Here is a 21,215-nt window from a genome sequence, read left to right on the forward strand (position 1 = left end):
ACTCAATAATTGTGCATTGATAACGCTGTGATTTGTGCGCATCAATCCTTCACAATCAAGAATTTCCTCGGAGCTACGAAGACACTACATTACCCACAATCCCCCAGCGCGGACAGGCGGCATCCATGGCGTTCATCAGCCGATGCCGGCTTCGAGGTCGCAGAATCTCAGTGGAACAGGAGTCTGGCAGAACAATGTCGTCCCGCTCGGACAGGTATCAAAATGTTTCTCTGACGCGGTTTGAATGATTGTGTCGAAATTGTTGGTTTTTTTTAATCAACCTGCCCATCGCGCAAGGTTACGCTAACCACAGTCGTGCTGCTCAGTCTGACGCGTCTCTCCATATTTGATGTTATATATAATAATATGTAATATTTCAGATCAACTTAGTAGTAGTAGTTGTAGAAGACTACTCCCAGATATTATATTTATTTCACTGTCGCGCTTTGTGTGATTTTGGTCAAGATAAATTAATTTCCCCAGTGATGAAAATTGTGTTTGACAAGATGACAATATTTCATTGTTTTGTTTTATTTTTGTCGAGTTTCGGTTGTACCAAGACCTTTAACCCTTTAAAGGGATAAAGCATTAAAGGATAAATGTGATTTGTAGGTGTTATCTTCAGTTGTGTGTATAATTAACACATTCTTAGGTGAGTTTGTTTGTGGCCTAACCTGCCCCCCCAGGGGTGACGTCACCCTCCACTTCCTGTTGCAGATGCTGTGCACACTGGTCCAAACGGTTACACGCTGAATCAACACAACCATCGTGCTAGTTTTGTTGCATCCGCTTCAGAAATGTTCTTTAGAATCTGAGGATGTTAAACTAAACTTGACCCTAACAAAGGAGGTAAGGCTCCAGCTGCGGTGGCGGGGTTGGAGCCTCTTCAGGAATAGGTTGGTTTATTTTACACCAGAAGACACCTCTGCCCTGCTTTGACTGGCAGATTCCTCTGTTAATACCAGTCGAGCCGCCCTTCCTGCCGTCCCAGTGATCCTCTTAGTGACGGTCGCACACACCAGGCGGTCAGAGAACCCTGCGGCAGTCAGGAGATGAGTGTGACCGGTCATTTTCACTGATGGTTTCATGGACACAGGCCGGGGTTTGAGGCTTATTGAGGCGGTGGTGTGTTAAGGTTGGTTGCCATGGCAACAGGTGAGCCGGAGGAGAGGCGTTTGTCGTACGGGTCCGATATGACTCTGCTGGAGGGCACAGGAGCCAGAATCTCTGGCTGCTGGTCCCTGAGGTCTGATCGCAGGTAAGATGTGAATGTTTTTTTTCCCTTTTTTCTGTCTTTAACTTCACGTTCTGGGTATTCTCAGGCACTATATGGAGCTATAAATATAATCTGTAAACTGAGGGGTTGTTGAGAGGTCAGAGGAAGAGCAGGATCTGGGTTACTGTCGGGATTTTGGCTTTTCAGCCTTGCTCTGTCTCAGCAGGGGGCTGCAGAATTATGAAACGCATCGGTGGAAAATGCAAAATAATCATTAGTTTCTTTCCCGGTTAGGCTTGTGTGCACTGCTGGTTTCCTATAGTGGTGGGACCTGCAGCTCACTTTGACACCTTCGCTTGTGTTATTGTCTCTAAACAATTTATAACCTATAAATTATTTACTGGGATGCCAGTCAGGATCAGACAGTGTGTGAATATTCTGCAGAAAACTGGATTAGACCCCAGGGCAGAAAACTGCTATTAAACTTAGGAGAGAAAATACTCTTCGTTTTGTTCTGCAGGTATTTTGGAATGTTTAAAATGTTGTTGGTGTTCTGGAAACACCCCTTACACACAGAGACGGGTTCTTTGTCATTTATATGTCCTCGGGTACAGAATACACTGTGTGTAAGATAAGATAAGTCTTTCTTTTTCCATGGTGTCTACTTTCAAATGCTGTGGAATCTGAGAATAATCCTAAATTACAATCCTCCCTGTAACCAAGCCAAAACTACAAAAACTATCACGAATTGCTCATCGAATTAATCAATATGTAGAGTTTAAGTTTTAAATTTTAGTTTTTAATGAAATGCAATTTAAATGGCGTATTGTTTAATTGTTTTTTGAACTGTGTATGGTTATAAAAGTTAAAGCTCTCGTTATAGTAGGTATTAACGCACCCTTGTGGTGAGGTTGGTGTATTACAGGGGAGGTCAGTGACCGGGAGGAAATTTCTCTCTTCGTCTTATTTTTGTCTTTCTCAATATTGACTTGGAAAATAAAAAAATGAAGAAAAAATCACAACAGGCATTCACTGACAAACGGTCCAATATTCAGCTAATAATACTATAGTATATTAAAAAAAAAACAGGCTCAAGTGTCCGAGTTAAATATAGACCGGAACCATGGCGTGGAATTAGTTTCACATCGGTAGCCTTTTTATGTCGGACAATAACAAAACTTTTTCGGACAAAAACAAAACACACTCCAAACTATTAGGAAACAATCCTGAAAATTTCAAGGAAAAATGTGATAAAGGCACCCACTGGTATATAGATGCTATTTTAATGACCAGTTTTAAAAAAAATGATACATTTTAAAATGGAAAATCTGTTTTTCCCACCTATTGTTAACTCCAATAATGACTTCATAAAGTAACAGTTCCATAATGGTGACATCACGGAGTGCTTTGGTTGTGTGTTCACCTGTGTGTTCTAACCTGCCAGCCTCTGTGTCGTTTCCCTGCAGCAGCGGGGAGGACTCCTTGGACCGGCTCCTGCCCCCCACCGGAGCCCCTCGGAGGAAAAGCACCACCTCACACAGCAAATCAGAACCTCCTCTGCTGCGCACGGGAACACGCACCATCTACACAGCTGGCCGACCTCCCTGGTATGACGAGCATGGCGCACAGTCAAAGGAGGCATTCGTCATTGGTATGATGAGTTCTGACCATTTTCTTTGAACTGGCAGCATCTGCTGTGACTACTGCAGCCACCACACACTCACAATGCCAGGCAACATTAGCCACACTCTGGAAAACACACAAACGAGCCTCTGAAATACTGTGGGTGTGCAGGGTTGTGTGGCGGCAGCGCCTCAGGGAAGACCACAGTTGCCAATAAGATCATCGAGGCGCTGGATGTGCCGTGGGTCGTGCTGCTGTCCATGGATTCTTTTTACAAGGTCAGAAAAAAACCCAATCGTTTTTATTGTTAACGAGCATGACATTTTCCTGGCCATCAGGCTTTGACGGACGGGTTTTGTTTTGCAGGTTCTGTCCCCAGAAGAGCAGACTCTGGCGGCGAGCAACGACTACAACTTTGACCATCCCGGGGCGTTTGACTTCGAGCTGCTGGTCGCCACCGTGCGGAAGCTGAAGCAGGGCAAGAGTGTGAAGATCCCCGTTTATGACTTCACTACACACAAGAGGCAGAAAGACTGGGTGAGTGCTCGGGGACGACATGTCTCGCTCTTTTACCACAATAAAAGCACAGCTGTAAGGCTTTGAGGATCATCATCGGTGTGACCACACTCAATAACTATGTTGTGTGTATTTATTTTACCGAGTTGTTTGCCAAGGGTGAGTTTACTTTCAGTCCGTCAAACAGCACCACCTGTCGGTGGAACTGTGCGTTACACATGCCAGTTCCTGAGTACAGTCAAATTCCCAGAACAAACGCCCAGTTTGACTGGTTTACTGGTGGAGTGATCTGATCTGGATGTAAACATTTGAGAGAGATGTTAATATTATTTTCAATGTGTTATCTGGGGTAACAGATTGTGACAGATTGTAAATGATGCATTCAGTGTTTTCTGTGGTTTCATGTTTCAAAGATGAAAAGAAGTTCCGCAGCTTTAATGTTCCAAAATATCCATTTGTCTTCTTGCAGAAGAACGTGTACGGTGCCAGCGTAATCATATTTGAGGGAATTATGTCTTTTGCAGACAAGGAGCTTCTTCAAGTAAGGCGTTTTTGATGTGCAGGATTTTTCGGTCACACGAAGCAGCTTAAGTGGAAAATTACAGTTTGTTTTTCTCCCTCTGCAGCTCCTGGATATGAAAATCTTCGTGGACACAGACTCAGACATCCGGCTGGTCCGCCGGCTCCGCAGGGACATCACAGAGCGCGGGCGGGACATCGAAGGCGTCATCAAGCAGTACAACAAGTTTGTGAAACCGGCTTTTGAGCAGTACATCGAACCCACCATGAGGCTGGCGGACATCGTTGTGCCCAGAGGTGAGGCCGTCGGGGTCCCCTCACCACTCATCTGTGCCTCATTACTCAGCTCGTTAGCTCTGGAGATGCGCGTCTTCGCCTGCTAATGCACAGGTCTCTTCCTCAGGTGGTGGAAACATGGTGGCCATCGATCTGATAGTCCAGCACGTTCACAGCCAGCTGGAGGAGGTGAGTCACGGGACGCTGAGAGGATGGCGCCACCTTGTGGCAGAACCCCTGCTGCTGCACTTGAGCCTGCCTCCCTTTGATCTAATTTAGTAGTAAAATCATGTATCATCTGTTTATTTTATCACATTTGAGTCCTTTAATCTTTTTAGCGTCTCTCACCACATGAGACGTTCGGTTGCAAATGTCCTTGATGCCGCGAGTCAAAACAGAAAAGCTCTAAATGTGATCTGGTGGCAGCAAATTTAGCTGAGTTTAAGAAGCCGCCGAAGTTGTCGGCACATATTCCGGCTCGTGTCGAGTCACACGCCCGCCTCCTGTTATCACCGCTAAAGTGATCTTAAGACGTCGTCCTTGTTGTTGCCTGTGCTCTGGAAAGAAAGCCGTTTAAATCCTCCGTCCCCTCGTCAGGGAGTAGAAGCACAAAAAGACCTGAAACTGTCAGGGCTGATCCGTCAGCAGAAACGCCTCCATCTGAGCTCAGATGCTGCTGTTCTCACCAAATCTCTTCCTTTTTCACTCCTCTTTTCCTCTCTTCCTGCAGCGTGAGCTTAGCGTCAGGTACGCCGGTTCATATTTATTATCTCCTTTTCTTTCATCCACACTACATCCTAACCTGTCTGGACTTGCTCTGGATGTGGCGCCTCATCAGACTCATCAGACTAACCTTTTGCTTTTCCTGCCCTCAGGGCGCTCCTGGCCTCTGCTCAGCAGACGCAGCCGCTGCCTCAGACGCTCAGCGTGCTGGAGAGCACGCCGCAGGTGAGAGGCCTGCACACCATCATCAGGTACCGGCCGCCGCTCGGACACGTCCCCGCCTGTCCAGGCACGGGTCTGATCTTTAACCCCTCTTTCTTTCCCCCGATGCAGAAACAGAGAAACGAGCCGAGATGAGTTCATCTTCTACTCCAAGAGACTAATGCGGCTCCTGATAGAGCGCGCTTTGACCTTCCTGCCGTCTCAGGTGAGCGCGCGCTCGTGTTAAAGGTGTGGCTGCTGTCGTCAGCTGTATTTTGCTGTCTTATTTTTATCGTTCTCCTCCGGCAGACGTGCGTGGTTCAGACGCCGCAGGGTCACGAGTACGAAGGCCGGCGTTACGACGGGAAAGGGGTGAGTGACGGTTGTGTTTCCAGGAGGTTTTCCTCCGCTCATCCATCCTCGTCTCCACAGATCACCGGCGTGTCGGTCCTCCGCGCCGGCGAGACGATGGAGCCCGCCCTGAGGGCCGTGTGCAAGGACGTCCGCATCGGCAAGATCCTGATCCAGACCAACGTGGATTCAGGAGAACCGGAGGTGAGTCGCAGCAGATCCTTTTTTTTTCTTTCTAATTGCCTCTTTTCTCTCCTCCACATAACATGTGTCTCTGTGGTAACCATACCCTTCCTGCTTCTGTAACCATGGCAACCTGTCTCCTCCCCCCGCGGCCTCGCCAGCTGCATTACCTGCGTCTGCCCAAAGACATCAGCGAAGATCATGTCATCCTCATGGACAGCACAGTTTCCACCGGAGCTGCGGCCATGATGGCAGTGCGAGTCCTGCTGGTGGGTGGAGACTAGCGTCCATGTTCGGCAGTAAAACCAGTTAAAACCGAGCCCCCCCCCCCCCCCGCAAGCTCGGCCAGGCCGCTGCCGTGCACGTACGGGCAGAAAAAGAATTAAAAAAGAATTCAGTTGGTGAGGGAACTATTTGTGTGCGCGCAGGACCACGAGGTGCGGGAGGACCAGATCGTGTTGGTCTCGCTGCTGATGGCGGAGCTGGGCGTCCACTCTGTGGCCTACGCCTTCCCCAAGGTCAAAATCATCACCACGGCCGTGGACAAGAGCCTGGACGACCTCTTACACGTGGTGCCTGGTATCGGTGAGTGGCGACGCCGCTGAAGAAACAGGAAGTCGAAGAGAAAAAAAAGGCTCCGCACGTCACCGATTCTAATGGAATTATTGTGCTCCGGATCAGCGTAGCAAACTCCCGCGGTTGGACCAGAAGGTCGTCTGTAAACATAAGTGAACGAATGAATCACATAATTAAACATCACACGCCAACATTGAGATGAATATTTAATGAGTTCTGTAGCTGAAATTAATTAGCTGCGGTGAATCAGGATTTTATGGTTCCGAACAACATTAAACAGCTGGTGGTTCCGTGTGATGAACCGAGCCGACTCTCCTGTGTTTTCAGGGGATTTTGGGGACCGGTACTTTGGAACCGACGGCACCGACAGCTGGAGCGAAGAAGACCAAGAGGAGCCGTCGCGCCGACACAAAAGCCGCCTCCAAAAAGCCGAAGACGCCCCTGTACAGACGCCAGGCCTGTAGTTTACGAGTCCCAGTTCATCATCAAAGCATTTTCAGTTCTATTTTTAGTGCCAATATTGTCCTGGTGCTGTACAGAAGACACCGTTCTATTCTTAGGGAGTTTATCCTCGGTCTTTGTAACCACCAGAGTTTTCTAAGGCGTCATGAATGTTTTCTAACTGTTTTCTGGGGGGGGGCTGTATTAAGAAATGTATTAAGACACTGATGATTTTTTAAATAATTATTATATGCTCAAGCCCATCCTGACATTGTTTCAGCCTGTTTGTAATATTCCTGCTTATTATCTAATTTTGTGGGGTTTTATTGTGTCCAATACTTTATCACGCCGCTCTCAGACGAACGGACGGAGTCTTTGTCTCCAGGACGCCGTGTTTGGGTTCTGGGCCGGCTGGGGAGGTGTGGTTCACCAGTTCGAGGTCAGGGCCGCGTTCATCACGCTCCCGTGATTCTCAGGGTTCAGATCCAGGCCACCCAGCTCCACTTGTGATGCACTCCGTGGCCTGAGGGGGGCGCTGTAGCCCCCAGTTAGCCGCACAGTGGTTCACTGAGCATCTGCATCCCTCTGGAGAGGCCGGGGTCCATGTACAGTGGAGGAGCAACAGACTCCTTCTTTACTACAAGTGTTCAGATTTCAGGACTATTTTAGTCTACGTGACCACGTGTTTAATTATTTTATTCCTAACCTGGGTACAAAACGAGCAATAAAATGTCCCTTCCTGGCTGCTGTGTTCCCAGTCCAGTCGTCCTGGTGAGGCTGGTGGTACTGGTGGCCCCCCAGTCTCTCATTTATCATTTCTGCCGTCCGTCCTGCACCTTCAATGAATCTTTCAGCCTCCATTCATGTGTGTGCAGTCATTCATGCTCCTGCGACGGCGAGATTAACACGCGCATAAGCTGTGAATGTTCTATCATCTTCACACCTACAGCACCCCCCCACACACACACACGTGCACGTGCGCTCCAACGCGCGTTTTTTTGGCCTCGTCGCTTTTTGAGAGGGTGACACCGTGATCACGGATGTCACGCGACTCGCTCCGTATTCTCCAAGACAGCATAAGACTCACTCGCCCATGTGACTACTGCCTCAAGGTTAACCTGTTACCATGGAGACAAGCCGGCCAATGAAAATTCGGCAGACAGTTGCGATGTTGACTGCGAGCTTTTTGTTTTAAGGGGTGACCTATTTTTTCCCCCTCTCTCCCCCCTTCCTCCCGCACAGCTACTCAGACGCAGGCCCCTCTACTCTCCGCACGTGCGCCCTGACGTTCGCGCACATCAAATAAACATGCCGATGCCACTCGCACGTACGTGCACGCGCACCTACTCCACGGTGAGGTTGTAGGGCTGCTCACAAAGGAAGGAGACGATGATACGCACGGGGTTCAGATCTCGTCGGTTTGTGTTAATTCTTAATAACACAACACTATCAGATGAGCCGTCTTTTTTTTTGTGCCACTTTATTACAAAAGTATAAACTTGACTGACATTTCATGAATAGTAATCTTGATATAAAACATTACAATCTTTTGCACTTTTAGCACTTAATTACACGCTTCTGAGTACAAGACCCTGTAAGTCTGAAGAGCAAACACACAGTAGCTGCCACATTTAACTTAGCCAGGCTTTCCGAGAACACACCGTTAGCTTCATGGCTCCAAAAAACAACAAACAGAACACACGGAAATTTACATTGCAGCTGTTTCGCAGGTTGTGTCACAAGATAAGTCAAAAACACAATTAAACATGATGGAAAAGGATAGATTGCTTGACACTAATGATATATTTATTATTCTTTCTCTTTTGTAATGTACATACACATCGCATCGACATACAGTATAATCACATTGTTTGGGGGGGGGGGGGGGGGGTACTGTTCGACTGAAACTGTCCAGGATGTGATGAGTGTGTCATCCTCTGCTCTTTCTTTTTCTTTTTTAACACTCAGAACAGAGAGAACGAGTAGGTTCCTTCGTGGGGGGACCACGATGACGCGCGGGGAGAAACTGAGCAGATTCATACGACCACAGGGCTGGACGATGGTGTGTGTGTGTGTGTGTGTGTGTGTGTGTGTGTGTGTGTGTGTGTGTGTGTGTGTGTGCACGTGTGTGTGTTTAGGGACCACCTCCATCTTTAGGACTCTGTCAGTTCTTTAGTTTCGAGTCGTGTGCAGTTCCACCGAGCCCGAAGACGCCCTCATTAGAAAAGTAAAGCAACACCATAAAAAAATAAATAAACAACCAACAACAGTAATTAAAAAATAAAAACATTCATATAGAGGTACCACATGACAGTGCTTGATTTTTTTTTTATCACTTTTTTTTTTTTAAGCATGCAATTTATAGCAGGCAAAGTGCAGAAACGGGATCAACAAAGTAAAACACTTCATTTACAGACGCCATGGAGACAGTGTTCAGTCCATGATGGGGGGGGCGGAACGCGCCCGCTCACGTGTGTATGGCGATGGCGTTCGTCTTTTCAATAGCAGGAATCGCAAAATATATGCACCTTTCCCTTCGATAATACTCTTCATACTTGATTCTCTTGGTCCCTGAGCTCTCAACCATTTTGATTAGCTTTTTCAAAATATCATCTAAATTTCGTCCTGAATGGCGTCGTGACTGGCCGCTAAGTGCTACGGAGCCATTTCCCACAACCTTGTGCCGACACGCGTCCGACTTTGACCCCCCCCGAGGATCGAGGGGGAGCGATTTGGGATTCAAATTTAGCTTTCTTGTGCTTTGCACGCGTGGTGTTGATAAAATAGAAGTGCTACTGTTACCTACAGATCGCGCTGCAATGGTCTTGTGCTCGCTTTTGTTCGCCGCCTTTGGGTTCGCTTCACGTCGTGATGGATGGACACTGTTGCCCGTAAGGCCTTCGGAGCCCGTGAGAGGCATGGCGTCATGACAAGAATGTAAACAGTACGTATGTGTGGGCGTGACGGGGGCTTCCGCCGCCGCTCTTGGTGCTGGAAGGATGGTGGGGGGGGGGTTCACAGTGCAGCCGCTGGCTCAGAGCCCTGTCACGTACATCTCCATGCCGTCGTTGAAGGTGAAGATGGTGGTGGTGCTGGAGGTGGCGGAGCCCTGCTTCAGGTCGCCGATGCTCTCGTACAGGTTCTCCCCCGGCAGCAGCAGGGCTTTGGCGGGCAGGTGCTGTAACTTGGGGTTCTGCTGCGTGGGCGGCGGCGGCGGGGGCTGCTGCTGCTGCTGAGGCTGCTGGCCTTTCTTCCTGCGTGGCCGCAGGGTGGCGCAGGTGTTGGGGGGCCGCTCCCTCTTCCAGGCGCCTCCCTCCAGGTTCTCGTAGGCCGGTTCGCACTCCTCCGTCCCGATGGACTCGTAGCAGTGGTCATCGAGAGGCCCCCCGGCTGCTTTGCCCTCCTGGAGGGCCCACGTCTGGGGTTTGACGACCACGCTGAACCCTCCGTCCCGGTCCCGGTCCCGGTCGCCTCGACCCAAGGTCCGGAAGCCAGAGTTGCCCGGGGGAGAGCCCGGCACGGCTCGTTTCTTCTTGCCCGGTTTACACACCTTCGAGTACATCTCAGCCACCTGAAATCAAAGACCACCACAGCTTTATTGCGCAGACGCCTCACGATTGAGGCTCGGGGGGGTTTCGTGGCCACCAGAGGGACCCACTGAGGTGCCGCTTTTACGACTGTCGATGGGGGGGTTCAACCGAGGAATGTTGCGGAATAATGACCCGAATGCGCGAGCAGTGAGAGACGGGACTGGAGTTTGGTCGCTCACCACAGCAGCAGATGGTTGGATGCTGTCCACCGTGTGAGCACCCAGCGGTGCCAGCGCCTTATTTTGGTGCACGAGCATTTCGTCGTCCTCTGGAGGCTTCCAGATGTACTGCTCCCCGTTCCCCATGAACATCACCTCCTGTCGGGCAGGACACAACATATCTGGAGCTGCGGCGGCCGTTTAAACAGGAGATTAAATGCACGTTTGTCTAGGAGTGAAGCGTCTGGCGTGTTTGTAGGAACTAAACGAGGTTCCGTCGGTGCCGTGACGCAGGACAGCAGCTACGAGCTCACGGAGTTTCTGAGTGTTGCATCAACAACGCCGCGGAGCAGCCTGCACGCTTGTACACCCGTGTCCCGCTCTGCGCAGGTCACCGGGAGAGCACGACCTCGCTGCCCTCGCACATGGAAACAAAGCATCTCCCACGGTTACCGGGAGTGCACCACACAGCTGGAGACACACTCCCGCTGCTGCTAACACACAGGAAGTAAAATATCACGTCAGTAAGTGAACACAGGGCATTGTCCTCTGTGTCCCAGTATAACCAGTCCATTTATCCTCTGTCCCAGTATAACCAGTCCATTTATCCTCTGTGTCCCAGTATAACCAGTCATTTATCCTCTGTGTCCCAGTATAACCAGTCCATTTATCCTCTGTGTCCCAGTATAACCAGTCATTTATCCTCTGTGTCCCAGTATAACCAGTCATTTATCCTCTGTGTCCCAGTATAACCAGTCATTTATCCTCTGTGTCCCAGTATAACCAGTCCATTTATCCTCTCTGTCCCAGTATAACCAGTTCATTTATCCTGTGTCCCAGTATAACTAGTAATTTATCCTCTGTGTCCCAGTATAACCAGTTCATTTATCCTCTGTGTCCCAGTATAACCAGTCCATTTATCCTCTGTGTCCCAGTATAACCAGTCATTTATCTCCTCTGTGTCCCAGTATAACCAGTCATTTATCCTCTGTGTCCCAGTATAACCAGTCCATTTATCCTCTGTGTCCCAGTATAACCAGTCATTTATCCTCTGTGTCCCAGTATAACCAGTCCATTTATCCTCTGTGTCCCAGTAGAACCAGTCCATTTATCCTCTGTGTCCCAGTATAACCAGTCCATTTATCCTCTATGTCCCAGTATAACCAGTCATTTATCCTCTGTGTCCCAGTATAACCAGTCCATTTGTCCTCTGTGTCCCAGTATAACCAGTCATTTATCCTCTGTGTCCCAGTATAACCAGTCATTTATCCTCTGTGTCCCAGTATAACCAGTCCATTTATCCTCTGTGTCCCAGTAGAACCAGTCCATTTATCCTCTCTGTCCCAGTATAACCAGTCCACTTAAACTCTGTCCCAGTATAACCAGTCATTTATCCTCTCTGTCCCAGTATAACCAGTCCATTATCCTCTGTGTCCCAGTATAACCAGTCCATTTGTCCTCTGTGTCCCAGTATAACCAGTCATTTATCTCCTCTGTGTCCCAGTATAACCAGTCCATTTATCCTCTGTGTCCCAGTATAACCAGTCATTTATCTCCTCTGTGTCCCAGTATAACCAGTCCATTTATCCTCTCTGTCCCAGTATAACCAGTCCTCTTAAACTCTGTCCCAGTATAACCACTTCCTTTAATTTCCTTCAGGCCTGTTAATCCCAGTAAAACCGGTTTGTGTCACACTTTTACGCCGTTTCCAGGTGTGAATAACAAAGCTTTACGAACCCTCGGGAACGCCGGAACGTTGAAGGCGTCCACGTTTCTGCGTGGTAGCTTTGTGCTGTGAGGGTGTGGCGGGGGCGGGGCCGGATGCGACGGGGGGGCGTGTCTGGGGGGCGGCGCCGGCGGCTCCCCCATGTCCGTCCCGCTGTCCCTCTTCTGCGGCGCCTTCCTCAGCTTCCTGACGCAGGCGTACTCGGCCGCCTCCGGAGGGTGAGGCGGCGACATCACCTGCGCCTCCGACTCGGGCATCCCTCCTTCCACGTCCCCGTCCGGGTCCGGGGGGGCGGGAGTGTTGGCGGGCACCGCCGGAGGGGCCGGCGTGTCCGTCTGTCCGGCCCTGCCCACCATGGCGTAGAGGGTATCGTCAGGGCGCGCCGCGGAGGAACGCTGGCCCACCTCGGAGTAGGTGTGCTCGCCGTCCTCTCCGGTTCCAGACGGGATCTGAGGAAGCTGCCTGCCTTGAGGACAGAGGTCAGAGGTCAGAGGTCAGAATCAGACCGTTCTGGTTCTGCTGGGGACACTGGTGGGAATGTCTCTATTTTATCATCAAAGCTGATCTGTGGATTGTTTGTGTCTCTATCAGAAATCAAAGCCAAAGAACGGGGATCAAAGCAGAACGATGCCTTCACTGCACCGTTATTCGTGGGACAAGAGAGAACATTCACACTAAGGTACGACAACAAAACCTCAGACTTACGTTCCACATCTGCTTATTTACGTTGCGTTATTTTGGATTTTTTCGTCCCCTTTTGTGCTCGTTTCTACGCAGTTTTTTGCGCTTTATTTTGTTTGTTGCTCATTTATTTGTTTACAGCGGCGGCGTGACGTGTGTTCGTGAACGGACTCACTTTTGCCGTTGCAGTTCAACTTGTTCATCTCGGCGTCTGATTTACTGATGGACCGCAGCTTCGACTGCCTGAGTATACCCTGAACACACACACACACACACACACACACACACACACACACACACGCACGGTTAAACACTGTAGGAGCGTCCCTGTCGTTACCTCTGACCGACCTGCAGCACAAACGTGTGCACGGTGGCGTGTACCTACCATGTGCATGAGCCTGTGTTTTCCACTCTCGCCGGGAACATTGTGTGTCTTCCCCTTCCTGTGAGAAACACAATCAGTCTGTCACACCGGTCGGCGTCACACTGATGCTCGTGCGCGTGTGTGTGTGTTGTTGTAACAGTGCTGAGTCATCGCCCAAATGCGACTGAGTCATTACATGACTGTACATGTGAGCGTGCACGTGTTGGCTGCATATCTGCACGCAGGCGGTGGAGAGGACGCTTATTTACTAAAAGCATCTGATTTTTTTTCATTATTTAAAAAGAAATCAAAAGGGGAAACTAGCTGCTGTACTGGAAATGTCTACGCACCGGATTTAGCGCGCTAATGAGCTAGCTGCTGCGCGGGCTGGTCGCACCAGGTGCGCCTCCGGAGGCCATGAAGAGTAACTGCAGCTTGGAGATAAACTACAAGACCAAACTGAAGTCTTCTGCCTGGTCCAGGTTGGATGGATCAGGTTTCCACAGATCTAATCTAAGTGCTGCATAATCTGATGTGTGTGTGTGTGTGTGTGTGTGTGTGTGTGTGTGTGTGTGTGTGTGTGTGTGTGTGTGTGCTCTGCTCACCTCTGGCAGCCCACGCAGAGCACCACGATGAGGATCGTGACAACGAAGGCCGAGGCAGCAGCGATAGCGCCCAGCAGCAGGACCTTGCCGTAGGGAGGAGCCGTGAAGTTCAGCCCGTCCTGCATGGAGGCCATGTGGGAGCGCTGGCGCTCACTTGCTCTCACACACTCGCGCTCTCACAGCTCATGCACGCTCAGGAGGTGCCGCGGTCTCAGCAGGATCTGGAGACACAGAGGTGGGGGGGCGCGCTCGGTTACGAAGGTTTCCAACCTTTACGAAACATCCAGATGGGGGAAGGTTTCGAGTGGAAAAGGGGGGACGGCGAGCGGCCGTTTTTGCTCCTGTGGCGGCGGCGCCGGAGCATTTTTCTGCCTTAACGGCACCTGCGAGCGCCAAAGAAAGCCCGTGGAATTTGTAACACCTGCTTTGTTATCGGAATAAAGCGTAGCTGAGATAATCAGGGGTTCAGCGGCGTGTCAAGGGCTGCCATTCACGTCCGCCAATGAACGCCGTCTCCGTCTCTCGCCATTCAGATGCAACCAAACATGCTCATTGAGAGGGAAGCGCGAGGTGCCAGCAGGCGGAGGGTCCTGAAAGGCTGAGGAGGATGAGGCGCAGACGGGCCGCTCCGCTTCCTCTCTGCTCCGACGCGTAATTCCGCGTTTGGCAGCGGGATATCTTGCAAATGTGTGTGCGTCAGTAACCCAGGATGCAGGTCTGGGTTTGGAGCTGAAGCTTGAGGCTTAAACACAAAGTTTAGGGTGTGTTTAGAGAATTTAACCTGTGGATGAAGAAAGCAAAGATGCATCTGAGCAATAACTTCCTCTGGTTTCGCTTCCTAAACCGCTCTGGCCCCGTCTCCTCCTCCTGTGACCTGCACCACCGGCGTCGTGGGCAACGAATCAAATGGTTCCAAATGCTACAAGACATGCAAAGGAAGAGCTAACGCGTAGCACACGACTCCTGAAACTCTGTTTGTGCCACTGCGTTAGCCACCCTCGGCGTTAGCTTTAGCGGCGATGATCACTGAAATCGCGTCGGGCGACAGGCCTGAGCGTGGATGGAGCGATGGGAAAAACAGAAGCCTAATGAGAGAGAGAAGAAAGAGGGGAGAGTGCGGGTGGGTGGAGGAAAAGAAGAGAGGGGAGGACGGCGTGCGTGGGAGCCAGGTGTTCAACGACTCGGACGGCAGATGAGAAGAGGAGGCTGAACGTGCCACAAAGAGGTTTCCCGGCCTTCCTCTCCTGCAGTTCCCTCCGTCTCCATGAGTGCGTCCACTGCCCCCCCCCCCCACACACACACACACACACACACCCCCACCGACGCCTTTGCCTGCGGTGTTCAGCCGTCAGCACTGCAGTGTAATCTCTGGCCCTCCAGCTGCCTCGTCACAGTCGGCCAACGGAGGCAGTGAACACAAATGGACCAGTGACACCTGCATTTCTGCTAAACTCACACACACACACACACACACACACACACACACACACACACACACCTGAGGTACAATCAAGTTCTTGCCACTAATCAGAGCCGTTAAATGTATTTGGACATTAGAAGTGTGACCTTTGCTGGATTTCTGGACGAATCTGTTCGCATTATTGTCCCTCTCCACCTCCACCAACCGGCCATTAAAAGCGTGGATCCGTTGATTTATTGATTGACTCAGAGGCGTCTGCTCCGCCGCAGCTCTCGACGCCGCCGTAAATCCCGCCTCCTCCGTGATTTTACGCCAGAGTGGAGTCAGACCGCCAAAGATGGACTCACGTTAATGTCCAGCTGTTCACTTCCTGCCTTCGTATCCTGACGTTTGCCGGCTTCTCTACTTGCAGCTGGATTAAGTGATGGGGTGACATATTGTCCTTTATTTCTGTTGTCATGGCTACAAGGTGGCAGCCTATGGATGAACTGGATGGTATGTCCAGATTCAAGGTTAATTCATTTAAAAAATGGACCTAGAACATTTACTTTTTAATTCTAAATCCCCGCAAACTGCTTTCATGAAGGTAAATAAAAACTATTTTAGCGATAAAAGATATTTGTAAGGGATGGTTGATTGGGGTCATGACAAAAAAGCCGCTCAGTCATCAAACGACGAGGACATAAATCAGCTCCTGGTGCAGACACGGTCTCCAAAGAGGCCGTAAAGTCAAGGGAGGAATTATGGCGTAATCCTCATAAAAAAGGGCTTTTTCTAGGAACACATTAAGCCCTGTAGTGTCACCAGAAAACACCAACAGGCTTTTGATTTTCTAGCAACATTCGTGGAATTTCTGCGCGCGTGCGTCCGTCTTGGTGTCGTCGCTGGTCCTGCGTTCAGGCCGGAGCCTCAAATCTGCTCAGGTTTGGATAAAGCACCTGGGACTTAATGTGGAGCAAAAACCTCAGCCTGTGTGACACAAATAACAGCCGTGTGTGTGTGTGTGTGTGTGTGAGGGAGAGAGAGGGATGGGGGAGAGGAGGCTGCTATTGTGTGAGAATGTGAATTAGGTCAAATGTTTGCTTGCAACAACGATTAACCACGGCCCTGTGAGGAAGAAAGCTGAGGCTCGGTCTTTATCTGTGTAACCCGGCCTGTGATCTAAACACCGCCCGATATTACTCGCAGCCAATGGGAGAATAATTATGTGTTCGTTCGCCCGCTCACGTCCCCCCAGCAACGCTTTGATGGACCTTAAAGAACGACGAAGTTGAATCATCTGCGTGTGTTTGTGTCAGGGGAGGCTGCGTGGACGTGGCTCATGATGGCAGCCACTCAGTAAGCATCAATCACACACACACACACACACACACACACATGGTTATGGTTCGGCTCGCCTCTTTGCTCTGACGACTTCAGCTGCAGCGATGCTGCTGACAACAGGTTCCAGATCAGACTGGAAAGCATGCGGAGATCTGGGAAATGATTTTTTTAAACCCCGCCCCCCCAGCAGGTGGAGGTTACTGAGAGGAAATGAGGAATTTCAGGATGATGCAGCTTTTTAGCATTGAGCCTGTAGCCACACGTTTCTTTTAATTCCCTCCCGCCTTTTCTTGTCTAATCATCAAAGCTTATTTATTTTCAGATCAAAGCGAGGATGAGGAAGGATGTTGTGTCCCTGAGGTCAGCCGGCAACTTGCACGACAAAGCGCCCCCCCCCCCTCATTTTTTTTATGAGTCAAGGAGGGAGGGAGGGAGGGTGGGGGAGAGGGGTGTAGGCTAAATGTTAAGGTCTAACGTTAATTATCTTTATGCTCCCGCTCAGCCGAGATGGAAAAGGACGCGTCCTGAGCCTCTGATCTGATCAAATCACAATGAAGTTCTCTCATGTTAATGGTGGTGGGCGGTGGTGGTGGGGGGGGTTAAATCACCAAGGCATTGCAGTAAGGTGGGTGCACACGTGTCTCGGTGTTAAATGCATGACGGGAGCAAATGAGGCAAATTCGGGGCGAGCACAAAGAAAAAGACGCGGAGCGGCGCCGGGCCACATCTGGATGAAGAAAACGATGCTGCGTACGCGGCGCGGGTCGCTTATCGAGCTGAATCTATAGGCACATATGAATGATCGCCCCCCCCACCACCACCACCCTCTTTTACCTCCCTCCAGACTGTCACACAGCCACAGGCTCTGCGCTAGAACCGCCGCTGTACTCACTCAGCTCTAAGAATTGGGGAGACGCAGCGTCGACCGACCCCGGCCGCTTCCTTCTGCTTCCACACGGACCGGGCGCGCATAATCAATCACGGGCGATAGCTCGGTGTTGTCGGGGCTCACCAAACACGAATGCAGCATATTGCATGTGACATCCTCTCGGCGCCTGCTGACCCCCGTCGTGCGCTCCGTCCGCGGTCCTCTGCTCCCCAGCCGGAAGGGAGGCTGGGAAGTGTCTGACCTGCCGTCCAGCCGCCTTCACTCTTATCTCCGGGTGCCAAGTTTGTCCTCCACGGTCCCTCAGGCCCCCTCCATCTGTACTCGCGTCCTCTCGGCTCGGCTACCGTGCTTCCATGTGACACAGGCAGAGCTGGAGACCCCACAATTTTTCATGCGTCTTTTGGTTTTAGCGTCATCCCTCGGAAGGATGTGGAAGTGCGGGATGCTGCTGAGTGGACTGTGGCTGAGGAGCATCTGTCGGTGCCTGCCGGAGGTTCGTGGCTCAGGTTTAATCAGCAGTTTGAATAACAAGTTTCCAATGTTTTATTTTTCAACGAAAAAAAAAAAGCGTTCAGGTGGTCGTTGAGGTGGTTAAAATGCACGCGTAATTTGGGAGTTTTACGCTTTATAAAGAATCCATGAGAGCATTTTAATAACAATGTCTCTACTAATGAGGGCACAATAATGAAACAGTTTGCTCCTTTCAGGTGTTACTTATCCCATTAAATTGTTTTTAGCGATCTGTCACTGACCACGTTATTGAATTTGATTTACTCCAAATTCTCTTTATATTGATCTGACACCAGTAACCCAGTTTGACTCCGGTGTGACTCCACATTGAATTTCCACTCAAATCAACCTCATCCAGGCGAGCTGAGCAGCGCTGATCCGACCTTTTCTGACATGTTGTCTCATTTGACGTCGCATAAATTTTGTAAACACGCGAACCATTAAAATCGTGGCAGAGTGGCGTTCTCTGTCGCCGCCTGCTGGTCACCCTGAGGAACTGCGTGTCTCCACCGCCGCCTATCAGAGCGCAGGAGACGCTGTTGCTGTATGAGGGGCGATCCGTGCCCCAGTGAGGTGGAAGCAGCCTTCTGGAGGGTTGGATCGGGCCGTGGAGGTCAGAGTTGACTGGGAAAACGTCTCTATGTAGCAGGCCCCATGACTTATTTATACGTTACTGAAGTTGCTGCAAAAAAGTCAAATTGCTGAACTGTTTGCATTTCCTATTATATCTATGCCGCCCCTTTATAAATGAAGCTTTTGAATGTTCTTCAAGTTTAAGTCAAATTTAGTTTGGATCTTGAAAGATGCAGAATCACTGTAAAACTAGATTCCTGATAAAAGGTTCGTTATTTGTACTTGTAGCTTCTGATCAAAGTCAACTTATGAAATAAACAACGGTTTATTTGTTAAGTAGTACAATAACAGGTTGTTCGACTGATGTCTACAAATTTCCTATTCAGCAAAAACAATAAATACCTAAATTTCCACTGCCTCAAGATGTGGCTTCCAAAAAATATTTAATATGGGGGTAAAAAAACATAAACACGCTCAGGCTGCTCGTTAGGTTCCCAGCGTCATCAATCACGCCTCATACACCGTGGAACCACCGTTTCTCTCGGGAGGTGAAGCTCAAAAAGGCTTTTCTCACACATCTGCTCATGGCGCTGGAGAGATTTGTCCCCTCCCTGTGTGTGCGCGCGCGTATGTATGCGTGCGCGCTTGTGTGTGTGTTTGTGTGAGAGAGAGAGATATAAAACGTTCCTCTCCGCAGCTTCATCACCACAACCAACCAGCAGAGAGGAGGAGACGGGCTGACCCTCGTGTGCTGTGGTGAGATTATCCGCGTCATCATTTAAAGTCATCTGTAATCTGGTGTTCGACACCAACTAAAATGTTTATTTTGGGGGGAATTTTCTGAAAACCCTTGAAAGCATTTCTGATTGAACATGTTAAATAGTTCCAGACTAACCGATGGAAAAATACCATGATAACCTACATTAGCTGCTGAAGCTAACGAGTGGCTGCTCATCACAATGAAGTGCAACTCTGCCCCCCCCCCCCCCCCCCCCCCCCCCCCAAGGGCTCAGTTGCTGTGACAACTTCTAAGAATGAAAAATACAACCTTGTGAGGCAAGAACAAGCTGTACCTGTTTGGTTCTGTACCTGTTTGAAGAATTTTGCAGTTTATGACTTCCTCTTTTGTCCCGTCAGTACCTTCTGTGGACGTTGCTGTGGGTCGGCTGGAACGTCTTCGTCAGCTATTTGGATCTGGGGGGTCTTTCAAAGGTAGAGCTGATGCACACGTAGGCATCGGGTAATTAAAGGGCAGCGACACTTCGGCCACTTAATGCATCTAGTCTGAGAACATGCCAGGAACTGTCGCAGGATTCCACGATCCTGATGATAGAATACAACACAAATATGTGTCTTTAAAAAATATTTACCTCAGATTCAAAATAAAGATGTTCAAAAGATACTTTGCTGAAAGGAAAGATCATCTAATACACTGAAAATCTTCAAGTAAACTATAATAAATGTACTTGTGATCATTAATATGTTAAAAAAAAAGGTGAAGTTCCAAATTGGACTCTTCCTTTCTGCTTCCTGAAAACAAAAATAAACCTTCTGTGTAAATTTAAGCTCGGTGTCCCTCCAGGAGAGTGATGTTCTGTCTCTGGGAGTGTCGTTACATTGCTCCTGGTGGAAGGACAACGGGCCCCGGTGTGACCTGCTGACCTCCGGCTGGCAGAAGCAGGCAAACCCTGAGCTGACCACGGTGGCGAGCTGCTGGCTGGAATACCAGTACGTGGAGGTCCTGCACTGCGTCGTATCGGTGAGACAACCACACCCAAAACGATTAAATCTAGAGTTGAAATGAGCCAATTCAGCATTTGTTGATCTTCAATTCTGATTTTTTTTCTACTCAAACGTATTTAAAAGGCTGCTAACGTTATCATATTAGCACTCTATTAATGTGCTGTTTGCTTTCCTGAGAGTTAAAATTTCAGGTCATTTATTCTAGAGTGTTGTTTCGTGGTTATTTCCTTTAGCTGCTGGGATTTGTTAACGCCTGCGTCGTCATCAGCGCCTTCGCAGAGGACGACACCCGTAAGTGTCCATGGTGAAGGAGGCAACTTTCTTTTGTCATTTGAGCTCCATCGTGATTGTCTTGTCTGATTTATTTCAGTTAGTTACATTGGTGAAATTCAGCGCTCAAAAACATCCAAGGTGTTCCTCTAATATTACAAAGAAGGCTGCTGTGGACACGATGGTACACAAATGTGGGAACCAGCCAGAAGAGTACGACATTTCTGCCTTTGTGTGATTACTGATGTCAATAAAAACGCCTCTCTCTGATGCTGAAGCTCATGTGAAGACTTCAGTACTTTAGGGCTTGTTTTTCTCCACATTTGTTCATGCATTGTGTATTGTAACAAAACCTTGGGCTCACTACTGATGCTGTCAAGTAAAAAGAAATGTTTCTGGAGCTGAAGTTATGTTGCAAATCTTTGTTCGTGTTTGTTAAATGCATTTTTATTTTAGCTTGGAAATGTCAGTAATAATGATAATTTGACTTGTAAAAGTTAAGGGGTTTAAGTAATTATTTTTGGACCTTTTTTAAAGAAAAAAACTTAAAATTATGCTAACTTTTTACCATCCGTTTTTTCTTGAACTATAACCATTTTAGCGCAGGAAGGACGCTAATTATCTATTGATACAGATGCAACTAGTTTTAATCAGTGGGGCTACCTTAACGCTTAATATACATGTACACTCTAACCTAATTTTGAATTAAATAGAATAAATCTTATAAAATATAATGGC

General features: G+C 49.1%; 3 protein-coding genes across 9 annotated transcripts; 2 read left to right on the forward strand and 1 right to left on the reverse strand.

Moving 5' to 3' along the window:
- Nucleotides 1-87: 87 nt before the first annotated feature.
- uckl1a (uridine-cytidine kinase 1-like 1a) lies at nucleotides 88-6,888 on the forward strand. 6 transcript variants are annotated; one of them, XM_057040648.1, is made up of 16 exons: nucleotides 117-214; nucleotides 718-1,258; nucleotides 2,683-2,867; nucleotides 3,011-3,117; nucleotides 3,206-3,376; nucleotides 3,825-3,896; nucleotides 3,982-4,171; nucleotides 4,278-4,339; nucleotides 4,881-4,897; nucleotides 5,026-5,124; nucleotides 5,207-5,300; nucleotides 5,384-5,446; nucleotides 5,507-5,629; nucleotides 5,770-5,877; nucleotides 6,037-6,193; nucleotides 6,512-6,888. In XM_057040648.1, exons 2-16 carry the CDS (start codon nucleotides 1,146-1,148, stop codon nucleotides 6,646-6,648), a joined length of 1,698 nt encoding a protein of 565 aa, XP_056896628.1. In that variant the 5' UTR covers nucleotides 117-214; nucleotides 718-1,145; the 3' UTR covers nucleotides 6,649-6,888. The 6 variants fall into 6 exon arrangements, 5 of the variants coding, with proteins under 5 accessions (XP_056896630.1, XP_056896632.1, XP_056896628.1 ...); XM_057040650.1 differs by lacking the exon at nucleotides 718-1,258 and having other exon boundaries at nucleotides 88-214; XM_057040652.1 differs by lacking the exon at nucleotides 718-1,258 and having other exon boundaries at nucleotides 89-214; nucleotides 2,683-2,823.
- Nucleotides 6,889-8,405: 1,517 nt separating this feature from the next.
- On the reverse strand, nucleotides 8,406-17,783 carry si:dkey-70p6.1 (uncharacterized protein LOC570575 homolog). 2 transcript variants are annotated; one of them, XM_057040676.1, is made up of 7 exons: nucleotides 17,385-17,783; nucleotides 13,750-13,970; nucleotides 13,166-13,223; nucleotides 12,956-13,034; nucleotides 12,111-12,565; nucleotides 10,395-10,532; nucleotides 8,406-10,196 (listed from the first exon to the last, which is right to left on the reverse strand). In XM_057040676.1, exons 2-7 carry the CDS (start codon nucleotides 13,881-13,883, stop codon nucleotides 9,660-9,662), a joined length of 1,401 nt encoding a protein of 466 aa, XP_056896656.1. In that variant the 5' UTR covers nucleotides 13,884-13,970; nucleotides 17,385-17,783; the 3' UTR covers nucleotides 8,406-9,659. The 2 variants fall into 2 exon arrangements, with proteins under 2 accessions (XP_056896656.1, XP_056896655.1); XM_057040675.1 differs by having other exon boundaries at nucleotides 17,505-17,779.
- Nucleotides 17,784-19,595: 1,812 nt separating this feature from the next.
- LOC130529666 (sodium/potassium-transporting ATPase subunit beta-1-interacting protein 3-like) lies at nucleotides 19,596-20,883 on the forward strand (the record flags this gene model as incomplete). Its single annotated transcript, XM_057040116.1, has 4 exons — nucleotides 19,596-19,676; nucleotides 20,047-20,223; nucleotides 20,441-20,498; nucleotides 20,578-20,883. Coding segments are annotated over 4 exons (369 nt in total), but the record flags the coding sequence as incomplete, so codon positions are not given.
- Between the last annotated feature and the right edge of the window lie 332 nt (nucleotides 20,884-21,215).

This window comes from Takifugu flavidus, chromosome 8 (genome assembly GCF_003711565.1).
Source record: "Takifugu flavidus isolate HTHZ2018 chromosome 8, ASM371156v2, whole genome shotgun sequence".
Taxonomy (NCBI): Eukaryota; Metazoa; Chordata; class Actinopteri; order Tetraodontiformes; family Tetraodontidae; genus Takifugu; species Takifugu flavidus.

Excerpts from the sequence above, each read along its gene's own strand:
- uckl1a (XM_057040648.1), top strand. The coding sequence starts at position 1,146 with ATGGCAACAGGTGAGCCGGAGGAGAGGCGTTTGTCGTACGGGTCCGAT. Across the intron at positions 3,377-3,824 it reads ACAAGAGGCAGAAAGACTGG|AAGAACGTGTACGGTGCCAG; the intron begins GTGAGTGCTCGG and ends GTCTTCTTGCAG. Across the intron at positions 5,301-5,383 it reads TGACCTTCCTGCCGTCTCAG|ACGTGCGTGGTTCAGACGCC; the intron begins GTGAGCGCGCGC and ends CTCCTCCGGCAG.
- si:dkey-70p6.1 (XM_057040676.1), bottom strand. The coding sequence starts at position 13,883 with ATGGCCTCCATGCAGGACGGGCTGAACTTCACGGCTCCTCCCTACGGC. Across the intron at positions 12,566-12,955 it reads GTTGAACTGCAACGGCAAAA|GCAGGCAGCTTCCTCAGATC; the intron begins GTGAGTCCGTTC and ends TCTGTCCTCAAG. Across the intron at positions 10,533-12,110 it reads ACGTTCCGGCGTTCCCGAGG|GAGGTGATGTTCATGGGGAA; the intron begins GTTCGTAAAGCT and ends CCTGCCCGACAG.